Raw genomic sequence first — 14,035 nt, forward strand, 5'->3', positions numbered from 1 at the left:
ATAAATAAAAAATAAAAAAAATAAAATAAAATAAATAAAACTGTTCCACAGAAAATGAAAAGCACCCCGGCCGCTGGTCCCACGCCTCCCGGGGCCAGTTTGCAGAGCGCTCTGAGTCAGTGCCACAGGCCCGGGCCGTGCCAAGACTCCCCGCTGTCTGCCTGGCTCAGCCCTGCAACACCGGGAGACCTGAGCAAGTGGCCTGGGACCCTGAGCCTGCAGGAAGCAGACAGGCAGCTGCAGAATCCCACTGAAGGTCAAATACGCGGGGGCAGAGGTCAACGAGGTGGACAAAGGGGGACGCCCACCCAGGTAAGGAAGTGGCCCACCAGGATCGCACGGGAGGCCCCGACCCAGGCAAACGCTGCCCCCTGGTCATGACAGACCCAGACGCTCCCAGCAGGAAGGACCCCAAATACGGGGAATGGCACCATTTTCTGGTGGTCAACATGAAGGGCAATGACTGACATCGGCAGTGGCAGAGTCCTCTCCGATTACGTGGGATCTGGGCCTCCCGAGGCCTTCACCTTCACGTCTGGCCGGTTTATGAGCAGAATGGGCCACTGAAGTATGCCGAGCCCGTTTTCGGCAACCAATCTGGAGACCGCTGTGACCGCTCTGCCTGCAAAAAGTACAAGCTCAGGCCCCTGACGGCCAGCATGCGTTACCAGGCTGAAGGGGATGGCTGTGCGCCCAGCTCTATGAGCAGCTGTCTGGGAAGCAGAGGGAAGCCAGGAGATGGAAGTGTCCTGGGGGTCCCCAGCAGTACTCTCAAGTTCAGTGACGCATGTAGATGTCGCCCCTTCCCCACTCCCATTCTCACAGACGAGACCTGAGCCATCACATAGTGGTTCAGGATGACTTTTCCTTCTGCCTACCCTTTATAATTCTACAGTGGGGTATAATTCTATACCCCGATTTATGTTTTGATCAAATCTGAACTCCATTCTGGGGGACATTTTGGTACTAGGATGGGATCATCAAATTGTTAACATAATAGCAACCCAGAACTTAAAAAAAATTTCAGGTAAAAAGACCAGGTCTACAGTAATAGAGCAGAGCATCAAAGAATCTTTAAGGAAGGTTTGAAAAAAAAAAACAAAACAAAAAACTGATTCACTGCCTCTGCCTTTGTGAGCCAGCCCAAGTCGGGAACTGTGCATAATGGCATCTTCTAGGTCACATTTTCACGACAGTGTCTCTCACCAAGACAGCCAGAGGCTGGCATGTCCACTAACCCCCAGTGTGTTACATCTCAGACTGGTTACTAGGGGTCAGTGTCTCTGGTCCCTTTAAAGAGCAGTACTGGAAAAAGCAAGAGGGAGCGTCACTTTGCAGTTAAGAGACAGCCATCTAGATGAGCTGCATGCCGGGTGAGAGGTTGTCAGAAATCCCCTGTCTTCGCCTGTTAAATTGATCACTCTTTTCTGGTGTAAGAAAAGCCAATCTGGAGTTTTAGAACGTTCTACTAATTCAGCTATTCGCTTACAGTTAGATAAAAATTAAAACATTGGAATCAAGAAAGGAAAAAAGAGAAACGCTTAGGTAAAAATCTAACAAAACGTGTAGGATCTGTGTGCTGAAAGTTACAAACCACTGATGGAAGAAATTAAAGACAACCTAAGTAAATGGAAACACATGCTTTGTTTGCAGACTGCGAGATGCAACCGAGACAACAGTTCTCCCCAAGCTGATCTACAGAAATGACACAATTCTCATCTGAATCCCAGCAAAAATTTTTACAGACACAGATGATCTTATGATAAAATGTATTTGGAAAAGCACAGGACCTGTCTAGACAATTTTGGAAAAGAAAAATTCGACGGGAAGAATCACTTTATCCAATGCTGAGGCTCACTATGTAGCCACAGTAATCAGACAGTGAGCTCTGATGGAAGAACAGATCGATGGGCCAGAGCAGAGAAGCCCGAACAGACCAGGCAAATACGCTAAGCGATCGCTGGCAGAGCTATAAGAGGAAAGATCACCTCTCCCACAAAGCATGGGAGCAGCTGGACCAAAAAAAAAAGAACCTCAACCAAAGTTCATACCTTATACAAAACGTAACCCAAAATGTATTGTGAACGTAACTGTGCAATATAAAAATATAAAACCGTTAGGGGAAAAAAGTCCTTAGGACCAAGGGCTACAAGAAAAGTTCTTACAACACTAAGCGCATTGATCATGGAAGGGAAAACTAACAAACTGGACGCCACCCAGATTGAACCCTTTAGCTCCATAAAAGCCCCCATGAAGATGATGAAACAACATGCTCCACACTGGGAGAATCTATCTGCAAACCACGCATCCAACAGACTTTTATCTAGGGTATATCAAGAACTCTTTAAACTCAACAGTAAAATATATATATACATACACATATATAAATATCAAAAAGATTTATATATAAAAAAAGACGTGAACAGGTATTTCACAGAAGAGGATACACAATGGCAAATAAGCGTGTTAGAAGATCTCAGCATTGTCAGCCACTAGAGAAATGCAAATCAGAGCCACAACTCACCTACCAGAATGGCTACAATAAAACCAGTGATAATACTAAATGCCAATTAAGGTGTGGAAGAAATGAATCACTCACACATGGCTGGTGGGAATGTAAAATGGAACGACCACTCTGCAACACAACTTGGCAATTTCTCACAAAAGTAAACATGTATTGGCACATAACCCAGTGACTGCACTCTTGAGCCATCTATCCCAGAGAAATGAAAACGTACAATCGCACAAAAACCTATACACGGATGTTTATAGCACCTCTACTCCTAATAGCGAAAAACCGGAAACAACCCACCAACTCCTTCCCTGAGAGAACAGTTGAGCGAAGTGTGATCTAGCCATACCATGGAATACTACACAGCAATAAAAAGGAGCAGACTATTGATCCAAGCAACAATTTGGATGAATCTGAGCGGGAAAAGTCATCTTCATGACATTCCATTTTCATGACATTCTTGAAATAAGATGATAGAGATTAAATTTTTTTTAATGTTTATTTATTTTTGAAAGCGAGAGGGACAGAACATAAGCAGGGGAGGTGTAGAGACAGAGAGGGAGACACAGAATCTGAAACAGGCTTCAGGCTCTGAGCTGTCGGCACACAGCCCGACGCGGGGCTCGAACTCACAAACCGTGAGATCATGACCTGAGCCGAAGACCGACTGAGCCACCCAGGCGCCCTAAAATGATAGAGATTAATGTGTGACAACTATGTGCAGGTGGTTGCCTGGAGCGAAGTACGGGGCACAGGGTGGGTGTGGCTGCAGCAGGGAAGCATGGAGAGATCTTTGTTTGGTATCTTCAACGTGCTGGTGACGGATACGTGAATGTATACATGTGTTGAAACGGCACAGAACTGAGCGTGTGTGCACACGTACACACACGCTTGAGGAGATACAAACGAACCCAGGTAAAGCCAGTGAACCCAAATAACCTGTGTGGGTTGTACCAGTGTCAGTTTCCCGCCTTTGACCTTGTGCCGGAGTGATGCAAGACGCTACACCGGGGCAAACTGGATGGAGGGTACAGGGACTCCCCTGGACTTACTGCGCCTTCCTGCAACTCTGTAATTCTTTCTGAAACCTTTTAACCAAAACCAAACTGCATTGTAGCGAAAGCTGTAGGACTGCATGCAGTTACTAAAAATGTTCCAGTTTCACTTTTACAGCAGATCAAGTCCATGTTATGCAAAACACGTCTCAATAAAGTTGCTTTTAAAAAAGGAACAATAATCAAACCCTGGTACAGTTACCTGTTTAAAGTGAATACTCGTACCTAACAGAGTACCGAGCATAAAGCTTTCAGGATTCCTTCAAAATCCTCTGTAGTTCATTTCTGATTTTAACTGAAACATACTAGCAGTTTTTCTTTAAAAAGTTTCCTGAAATAATACAATGTTTGCAACAACTTCCATTTACTATCACAAAAGTAGCAACTCTTTGCTAACAAATCAAAAACACAGATAACAAAAAACGGGCAGTCACATGCAAGTCTGTTAACTGTGAAAGGAGTGCACACAAGAAGACACACAGAGAAAATGAAACCACAGGCAAGCGACTGAAATGCCCCTCAGCACAGGTGAACTCGCACCTCATGTAGGCCAAGTTCACACACGTGGGACAGCCAGGTCAGACAGTAAAAACCGGCAGACCCTTTGTGGGGAGCCTCGTCTAACCTCACAGGGACAGCACAGTCCTACGAAAAGCAAGTCAGATGTCCTCCAACAGCTCCGCCCACACCAGGAAAGCTGGGCTCTTTCTTCTCCAGAGTTCAAAGGTTGCCACTGCCAGGAGGACTCTCCTGCACTGTGCCAGCCCCTGAGTGCACATCAAGGCCCAGCTGGACTCCCACTGACCGGATTCAACTACTGCTGAGGAAACAGCTCAACTGAGGCCAGGAACCAAGCTTCCCCTGTCCGGCAGCCATTCTCCGGGGGTGGGGGGGGTCAGGAGCTGTTGCTCCCCCATCACGCTTCTTTATGACTTGGAGCCCACGCTGTGTTTTCTCATCTTTGCTTACATGTGGATCCAGTAACCGCTGTCTTTTCCTAATGACGTCTACCCATACTGTGGTTCTTACTAGCAGTGCTCTAATGTGGGATCCAGTCCCCGAATTCTTTCCTGGTTCCTCAACTCTAAAATAAGCTTCCAGCGTCCAGCCCCGTGATCTGTAGACACCTGGGCAGAGACCAGAGAAGAGGCTATGGAGGCAGCTCTCAGTTCTCTACAGCAAAAAGAGATGCGGCCTTGTTGTGGCCAACACGAAGGGACTCCCATCTGTATCAAGTTGGCAGGAGAGTTAAACAGGAAACTTAGCTGGAAATAGGAAATAGTTTAATCTAAAATATTCCCATGTTGTAACTAAGGTCAAAGTGTCAGGGCAATAACACGCTGGTGATCTGACCCTACTTTACCAAGGTCATTTCATCCATTCTATACTGACTGGTGCTTTACCAGAATGGCTTATTTTTATGCACTGCATCTAAAATGCCCACAAAACATGCACTTTTTCCTATGCTTAGCAATTAAAAAAAAAAAACAAACAGGAAGATTCTGCCCAGTTAAGTTTCAATTTAACAAGGATGTTTAGCAATTTAAGTAAGTATTGAACCAACAGGTGCACTGCTGATTTTTACCAAATTCCTTCTTGTATGTTGGTCAACTTCTTTCAGACCATGAAACTTTCAGGCCCAAATTAGCCACACTGGCATCTTAGTTGATCATGATCCAAACCGTGACAAAACTAAAACTTCAACTTCAATTATGTGACACTCAACTCAGTTTTGAGACTAAAACTCTTTCCCTTTTTCTATTTGCTCAATATTCAAGTCTCTACAGACCCACCAGTTTTGGAACGCCTCCACGGCAGCCTCAAGCACTTGGAATCCCTTCACCAGAGGCGGCAGTGGGCCTGTGACCAGCTACCGCACATTCCTTCACACTAACAGCGCCTGCTGGTCCCGCTGAGCCAGGGGCAGCACCCGCCGGGGCCCAGGGAACCAAATACCTAGCTGCTGCTACTAATACTGTTACAGTGTTATTACTGGGAAAACAAAAAACAAAAAAAACATGCACACTCCGAATTTTATCATTTTATCCAAAGTGACAGGATAGTTCTAGCTTTACAGAAAAAAGGGGGAAGCATTTGTTCCATAAAGTAAAAACGTGTAATTTTTGAGAAATCCTATTAGTCTCCTTAAATATTAAAATACATTGGTTATTTCTAAAATATCACTAAGTGGGGGTGCCGGGGTGGCTCAGTCGGTTGAGCACCCGACTTCAGCTCAGGTCACGATCTCACGGTTTGTGGGTTCGAGCCCCACGTCGGGCTCTGTGCTGACAGCTCAGGGCCTGGAGCCTCTTCGGATTCTGTGTTCCCCCCTCTCTCTGCCCCTCCCCCACTTGCGCACACACTCTCTCTCTCAAAAATAAACATTGAAAAATTTATTTTAAATAATAAAATAAAATATCGGTGAATGATCCCTTAATTATTAATATTTGTAGGTAATACATTTATCTCTGATTATGAATTATGATGTGCACTTTTTAAGATTCTTACTATACTCTGACTTTTAAAGCTTTGCAATGGTCTTTTAAACATAAAAATCAACAGAAAGTGACTATCACAAGTCACCCAGTAAATGTTCTCCACGTTAAATGGTCATAAAAGCCAACGTCTGACTATGTTCCAACCCATTCGGAACATATGCGTTTCAAGACACAATCTCTCGAGGCTGAAGGTCTACACAAGCTGTTGGCAACACCACTTTGTGGACGCAGCCGTGACACGAGTGTGTTACGCGGTGGCCGGTGAGCATCGTACCTTCTTCTCTCTCACGCTGTCGGCCTGCACGGTCTCCAGGCGGGCTTTAAAGTGCTCACAGTCCATTCTCAGTTGGTCTAATGCTTGCTCTTTCCTTTCCAGGTCTAGAAAAAAGAGACATAACAATACTCAGTATCTCAAATCACTGCTCTTTTCTAAGAATCCACTTCGCCTAATCTTCTTTCAGGAAAAGCAGCACTGCTTGCTCGCAACCAGTCCTTGACCGATATTCCGAGAGTCCTGCTCGTTTCGTTTTCATCAGTTTGCAGCCCATAGCAGAAAGCACTACTTTTGTTGTTGTTTCTGGTCGTGTGTTTTTAAGACCTCGTTTTACTGCCAGACTTGTACTCGAGGCTTTAAGAAAGTGGGTTATTTAAAGGACTGAAGGCAGGGCTGAGAAGCCTGACTGTCTCGTGGCACAGACTTGTATCTGCTCCATAAAAAGCAGAAGGCAGCTCAGCGAGTAGACGGTGCCAGCCGGGGCTGATTCACAAAGCGCGTCTCACCAACTGGCAGACTGACTCAGGAGGAACAGCGGCAGTCAATGGAGGGTGGGAGCAACGTGGTCACACAAAAAAGGCCAGGGTGACAGCGTGGCACCACGGCATTCTTCCTCTCAACCACATTCGCTTAGATGGCGATTCAAACAGCCAACACAATTCCCCAAAGACATTCATGTGAATAAGTCTGAAATCAAAAGCATTATCAACTTTAAATAAAAGATATTATGACATTCATAAAGCAAAGAAGTCTAGAGCTTAAAATGTTAAGTGCCTCGACTTCAGGGACTAAGAAATCATCCGTTTTTATGCTAATGTAGACCAAGATTTGAGGTGGAAGAACACAGTCCGCCTGTGTCCTGCTGTGTCCCTCGTCAGAGTTTCCTATTCAGAGGACTGAGTGGGGCCTGAAAACCTACACTTCTAGCAAGTTCCCAGGTGAGGCTGATACTGCTGATCTGGGAAGAGACTCTGAGAAAGACTGCTTCGGGACCACGGCCTGGTCTCTGGTCACTAACGAAATGAAATCGACACCCATCAGCACCCGCAAACGAGGGAGCCCAGCCACAGGAGCACGGGGTGCGGAGAAATGGAGGGTGGCGGGGGCAGCAGCCTGAAAACTGGTGCCTTCCCCTACCTGAGAGGGGAGGTGGCTTACAGCACTCCCCCCAGTGAAGCGCAGACCAGAGGGGGCTGTGGCTTCATGGCCCAGGGGTCTGACAAAGAGGGGACCACCAATAACAGCAGGGGCATCCCAAAAGCTCTGGAGAAATGAATGCAGTCTGCACTTTCCAGGGGCCCATTGCCCTGGAAGGGAGATTAGCACCTGAAGCTAAATATTCAGTTACAGATTGTGAAACTGGCCAGAACTTCTCACGGAAAATGTGTTTCTGAGAAACTACGTGAATATGGGACTATTTCTTCTCCCTTAAATCAGTTCTCTTTCTCCCCTTCGATAACACATCATGCCACAGCAGGATTTTCCCGATTCTGCACTCTGCCCTACCAGTTGTGGCCACCGAAGAAATCAATGATCAGTCAAATGCTTTACTGTTTTTTTTTTAATGTTTGTTTATTTTTGAGAGAGAGACAGAGCATGGGGGGGGGGAGAGTGCAGACAGAGAGACACAGAATCTGAAGCAAGCTCTGGACTCAGAGCTGTCAGCACAGAGCCCAATGCGGGGCTTGAACTCACGAACCCTTAGATCATGACCTGAGTCGAAGCCAAACACTTAACCGACTGAGCCACCCAGGCACCCCTCAAGTACTATGCTTTAAAAAAACTACACAGTTGCCCTTTGTAACAATGTTAAATTAAAACATGTATTATTTACAATTATGAATGAACCATAAATTGCATCTGGTAGAAAGAAAGAAAGATCAAAAAAGGAACTAAAGTAATTAGTGGTGCCAATTTTTTCTTTGCAGTTCACTTTTAAATTTTCTTGTATCATTAAGCGGTGTATCATTCAAACATGGCGAAGAAGATAGAAAATTACATCCTTACAAGCTTTACCATGTGTAAAATATGGAGGAATTAATTCTGACCACCCAGAAGATTTTCATTACGTAACTTCATAATCTCTCCCTCTATATACCTGTATACAACTTTATCATAGGCTACCATAACACAGGACACGGTCAAAACGTCCCACTCTCCTACAGGTGCCCCACAGAATTCAAAGTCAGCACCAGGGAAGCCACACCCGCCCACCATGAGCCCACCCCAGCCCCCGGAGGCAGAGGGTGCCTTTCTGCTGTCCAAGGCCGCCGCCTTGTGGCCGGATGGGAGCACTGCCACCACTGTCCAACAAAACCCCCACCTTGCATTGTCAGTTTGGCGGCCCCCAGCAGTGCCTGCGGTGTTTGCCAGAACAAACACCACAAGGGCAGGGATTTTCATGTTTTGTTTTCTGATACATCCCAAATCCCTAGAACAGCACACGGAATTTTATAAATATCTGTCACATAAATAAATTAGACTTCTCTACACATTCCTTCTGCTAATCCTTGAATAGAGAAAAATGCACAGCTACTTTGATTGTCTCGTTCTCATAATGAGAATATACCTTTTTTATGATTTTTTTTAAATCCAGGGACAGAAAGAATATGGACAGTAAATGATCCACTATGTGTAATCAAGACATTATCCTACCCAGCCTCAATATCAGAATAGGATCACCCAGCCTAAGATTCTTTCAACTGCTCACCTTTAGTGTTCAGAATGAAGGAGAAACCTCCTCCATTTAACTGTTAACTAATTAAAAGAGCGGCCAAGACAGACCACCAATATATAAACACAATCTACGTCACAGGCTACTTCAACGTCGATCTGGTTTGAAACTTACAATCCTTTTTTGATAGTTCCAATAACATGAGAATGCCTGTATCTCTTAATGTTTAAGTTATTGGTGGGAAGGGTACAGTGAACTATTACAGGCAGGAGACAGAGCTATAACTGAAAAGCAGCATTTCTAAAACACTGAGCAAAGAAATGTAAACCACACAAAAGAGATCGATTTCCCCTACCCTGTTTTTATCACCAGGTATGCTTATAATAAGCAAAGCAAACTATCAGTTGTTCCATGTACGTTAATACGAAAGTATTGTTTTTGATCAAAATTGCTAAAAGTCTCAAATCCACAATGAAAGCTTTTAAACGGCCCTTAACTTCTCCCTTTGCATCACTCTCCAATAGGTTCAGAAAAGGATTTACAGTTAGCCGCTATGGACTCCATTTACTTTGAACTGAGATTTGGAGGGTGTGTAACAAAGCACCACAAACTGGGCAGCTTCGAACAGAAACGTCTCCTCTCCTAGTTCTGGAGGCCACGGGTCCAAGACCACAGTGTCAGCAGGCCCATGCTCCCTCTGAAACCCACGGGTGAGGATCCTCCCTTGCCTTCTCCAGCTTTCAGCAGCCCTGCTGTTCCAAAATTCCCATCCGCCTCCGCTGTCATTGGCCTTCTCCTGGTCTCTTCACATCAGCTTCCTCGTGCACATCTTCTTTCTCGGTGTCCAAATTTCCCTTTTGTAAGGACACCTGTCATACTGGATCAGGGCCCACCCTAAAGACCTTGTCTTATCTTAACATAATCAGCCTGTCAACAATGTAAGTTCAAAACGTGATAAAATGAGAGTAGTTCAGAATTCATTTTTAAAAAATCCTTCGGTTAAAGACATTACGTGAATTTGAAATCCTGCTACCCACTCTAAGCCAGAAAAACAACACTTTGATTAGCCGTCAAATTTTTAAAACAAATCAAAGGGGGTGGGGGAAAAGAGGTGGAACCGAAACATGGAAATAGCATTTTTTTCTCCTGCACTGCCAAAAACCTGCTCCCCAAACCACTCTTCTTTCTCTACCTTAAAGGCCATCGGAGTTGTCTCTTGTAGGACGAAGAAAATGTGTGACTCACGGGAATTCGTTCTACTGTGGCACTGCCAATGGACGTGGCAGCACCTTGGATCACTAACTTCAACATCTGTGTGTTGGAGCCCCTTAGTCCACGGGTAAATGCCAAAGAAAAGGGCCGGATTTCATCCTTTGTATGTCTGTACATCACCTAGCAACGCTTGGCAAACACCAGGCAGACAGGGCACCTCTACCTGAGTGACTCATCCACCACATTCGCTGGAAGACTTGAAAATAAACACCATCACAAAAAATAAGATCAATCTTGCCAAATTCAAATGAATTCTGTTAACGCATTTCTCAAACTGTTGAGTTGGGAAACGTTTCATTTATCGGCATACAGAGATAACGTTAACGACTGCGTGTCGGGAGCGATTCGTTCCAATAACGTACGTCTCTGCCTTCTCCATCGCGGCTACGTCCCCACTTCCTCTGTCCAAAAGCCCGTTAGGTCTCTTTTCCTCTCTCCCAGTCCCCTGTGCTCTGGACCATCTCCACGTGCCCTTGAGATCCACTCTCCTCCGTGCTCTGTGCTCCAAGAGGCAAAAGTGAACACCCACAGCACCCAGGCTCCTGTTAGACCAGGACAGGGGCAGGGGCAAGAGGAGACACGCTAGGGCACTTACTCCCCACTGCATCATCGCTGCCCGTCTTCCAGTGGCAGCAACTCCCCTTCCGGGTGAGGCAGGCCCCTGCCCTCCTGCGCATCTGGAAGCTCTTGGGGAGGCCCTGGAACCCCACTCCCCTAGCTCCCTAGCGTGGGTTCCCCAAACCTGGACCACACCCGTCCCTCCACAGTACACTCCACGGTACCCCTTTTGTTCCTGCCAACACATGGGGAAAAGACACTCTGACATTATCTCATTTGGGTCACAACTTTCGGTTGTATCAAATAATGTTTTTTTCTTTTTTAAGACTTTATTTTTGAGTCCTCTCTCCACCCAACCCCAAGATGCGGCGAACCAGGCTCCACCTGCTGAGCCCGCTGGGCACCCCGATAATGCCCTGTTGGCACTCACTCTTCCTTCCATCCCACTCTTCGCGATTCTCTCTCTGGTTCACATTTCTGTGGCCCAGAAATTATCATTCTTCTCTGAGCTGTAACAGAGGTCTTCCTCTTCTCATTAATACCAGACTCGGGAAATTAACCTCCAAACACCCGTCAACACTTGAGAGACCATGTGGTACTAGTGGTTTTCCACACCCGCTTCTAACAACCCAAGAGCGCCTAGGGGACACTCACGGCTCTGTGAACGGTTGTGCTTCCACTTTACCAGGTTTTTCCAACTTTTTATTTGGAAACAATTTCAAACTTACAAAACATCACACAAATAAAAACCATACAAAGAACGCCCACAGTCCCTTTCCCCAGACTCGTCTACTGGCAACATTTCACATCTGCTCATCCCGTGTACCGTGGAGAGACACACACACGACACGCACCATGAGCCAGCTGAGGTAAGTTACGTCTATCACTGCCCTTTACTTCTAAACGCTTCAGTGGGTATTTCCCAGGAACAGGGATGTCCTAGACACCTACTCTATACAGTTGTCAACTTCAGAAGAATTAATACCTCCATCTAATCTGCCACCGACATTCAAATTCTCTCAAATGACCCCAAACCGGCCTTTACAGCATTTTCTTCCTTCAAGGCACAACAACCAGTCAAGTGTCAGGAATTGCCTCGATTGTCATCGTACCTTTGGCCTCCTTTAATCTGGAACATCTCCACAGTCTGTCTTTCCTGTAGGACATTACCAAATGTTTTTAACAATTTAAAAATCACAACCACATATATGGAAGGACTTACATTTCCAGCTATAATGGTGAGGGAACAGATCAATCTACCCACCAAGAATAACTACAAAAGCAGAACTTAAAAAAATGGACTCCTCTGAAAGTATGTGAGAGCTCCTGAGTCACACAGGCCTTTAGGCTATAGGACCCAGAGACAAGGAACGTGCCCTGAGGTACAGGACCCCAGCTTCCCACTTCATTCTTCCCAAAGACCCTGGCATAATCCAAAGCAGCACAGGGAAAGAGGCAGCAAAGCTGGGCAGAGCAGCCAGTGGTGGCACCGAGCTGGGAAATGAAAATAAGTTCCAGAGCTATCAGACAGCCAAGACTTCGGGTGGGCCATGATCCCAGAGGAGACAGGAGCACAGAAAAATGAGCTGATGTCGGAGCCGTCTCTCTCCTGCAGGCACTCAGCAGAGCATAAGCAGAACACAGAGGCTGTAGAGGAAAGCAGACAGTGAGGGGGGGGAGGCGGGGGCACCACTTGCTGGAGAAAAATACCATCACCGAAAGTCTCTACAAGTTTCACTTGAAAAACTCCACTAATCGATAAAAAATTACAAAGACTACCAAGAGGGAAATTAGACAATACAAGCAGATCAACAGGTGATCCAGATATTAGAATTATCAGATTCAAGGGCACCGGGGAGGGCTCAGTTGGTTAGGCATCCAACTTCGGCTCGGGTCACGATCTCACAGTTTGTAGGTTCGAGCCCCGCATCAGGCTCTGTGCTGACACCTCGGAGCCTGGAGCCTGCTTCGGATTCTGTGTCTCCCTCTCTCTGCCCTTCCCTAACTCACACTCTGTCTCTTTTTCTCTCTAAAAAATAAATTTTAAAAAGTAAAAAGTAAAAAATAGAATTATCAGATTCAGACTTTAAAATAACTAATTAATGTTACAGGAAAAAAAAGGCAAAAACAGAATTTCATCAGGGAGCTACAATAAAACACAACCGAGTGGATATCAATATAAAAACTAATAAATACTAATCATAAGTTACATAAAAAAATAACAGAACTAATAAAGAATTCAGAATCAAATTCACACATACACAGCCATTTACAACAAAGCCGTCTCTGTACTAAAGGAAGGACAGACTGTCTTTTTAATAAATGGGGCTGGGTCAGTTGGCCACATATGTCTAGTAACTTTTTTTTTTAATTTTTTAAATGTTTTTATTTATTTTTGAGACAGAGAGAAACAGAGCATGAGCACAGGAGGGGCAGAGAGAGAGGGAGACACAGAATCCGAAGCAGGCTCCAGGCTCTGAGCTGTCAGCACAGAGCCCAACGCGGGGCTCGAACTCACAGACTGCAAGATCATGACCTGAGCTGAAGTCAGACGACTAACCAATTGAGCCACCCAGGCGTCCCCCCACCTTTTTTTTTTTTTCAATTTTTGTCTAGTGACTATTTTTTAAATAGACAGGGACAGCATGAATTATACAAGAACTTCATCATCACAGAAAGTTCTATTGGACAATGCCAACAGAGGCAAGATGTTGCTGCACAGGTGCAGCAGCAGGTGCTGTATTTTAAAGTACACAAAACAACTTGTTTCTATTGCTAAAGAAAATTAGTCAAATATCTCTCCAGCATATCATGGCCACACTAGTTTGTATTCATTACTGATATTCAAGAAACAAAACACGGCTGGTTCACAATATTAACACGGTAATAAATAAACATATTTCAGTAAATTTTAAAAGGTTAAAACCAATGTTGCAGATTTTAAAACGTTAGAAATAAGACCGCAATTTATGTTTAGAGTCAACACGAAAAATTATACGATCACAACTCAAGACTCTGAGGATCTGACTGCCACTAAGACATCAAGTTGTTTTTAAATTGTATCACCTAACATCTCAAAGGCAACCTACGCGTTTGAAAAGTGGTCTATAGGACAACGGAGATTGAAACAGGCTGAATGTGGTGCTGGGAAAACTGGACAACAACATGCAGAAAAATGAACCTGGACCACTT

The 14,035-nt window shown here is 45.1% G+C and overlaps 1 protein-coding gene across 1 annotated transcript in view; it reads right to left on the minus strand.

The window, feature by feature from the left end:
- Positions 1–14,035, minus strand: part of LOC115523110 (heat shock transcription factor 2 binding protein) — a 93,484-nt gene that overhangs the window by 73,742 nt on the left and 5,707 nt on the right. Inside the window, exon 3 of the mRNA XM_030328806.2 lies at positions 6,340–6,443. Coding sequence (XP_030184666.1) covers positions 6,340–6,443 — 104 coding nt within the window. The remainder of the gene's footprint in view (positions 1–6,339; positions 6,444–14,035) is intronic.

Source organism: Lynx canadensis, chromosome C2 (genome assembly GCF_007474595.2).
Source record: "Lynx canadensis isolate LIC74 chromosome C2, mLynCan4.pri.v2, whole genome shotgun sequence".
Classification (NCBI taxonomy): domain Eukaryota; kingdom Metazoa; phylum Chordata; class Mammalia; order Carnivora; family Felidae; genus Lynx; species Lynx canadensis.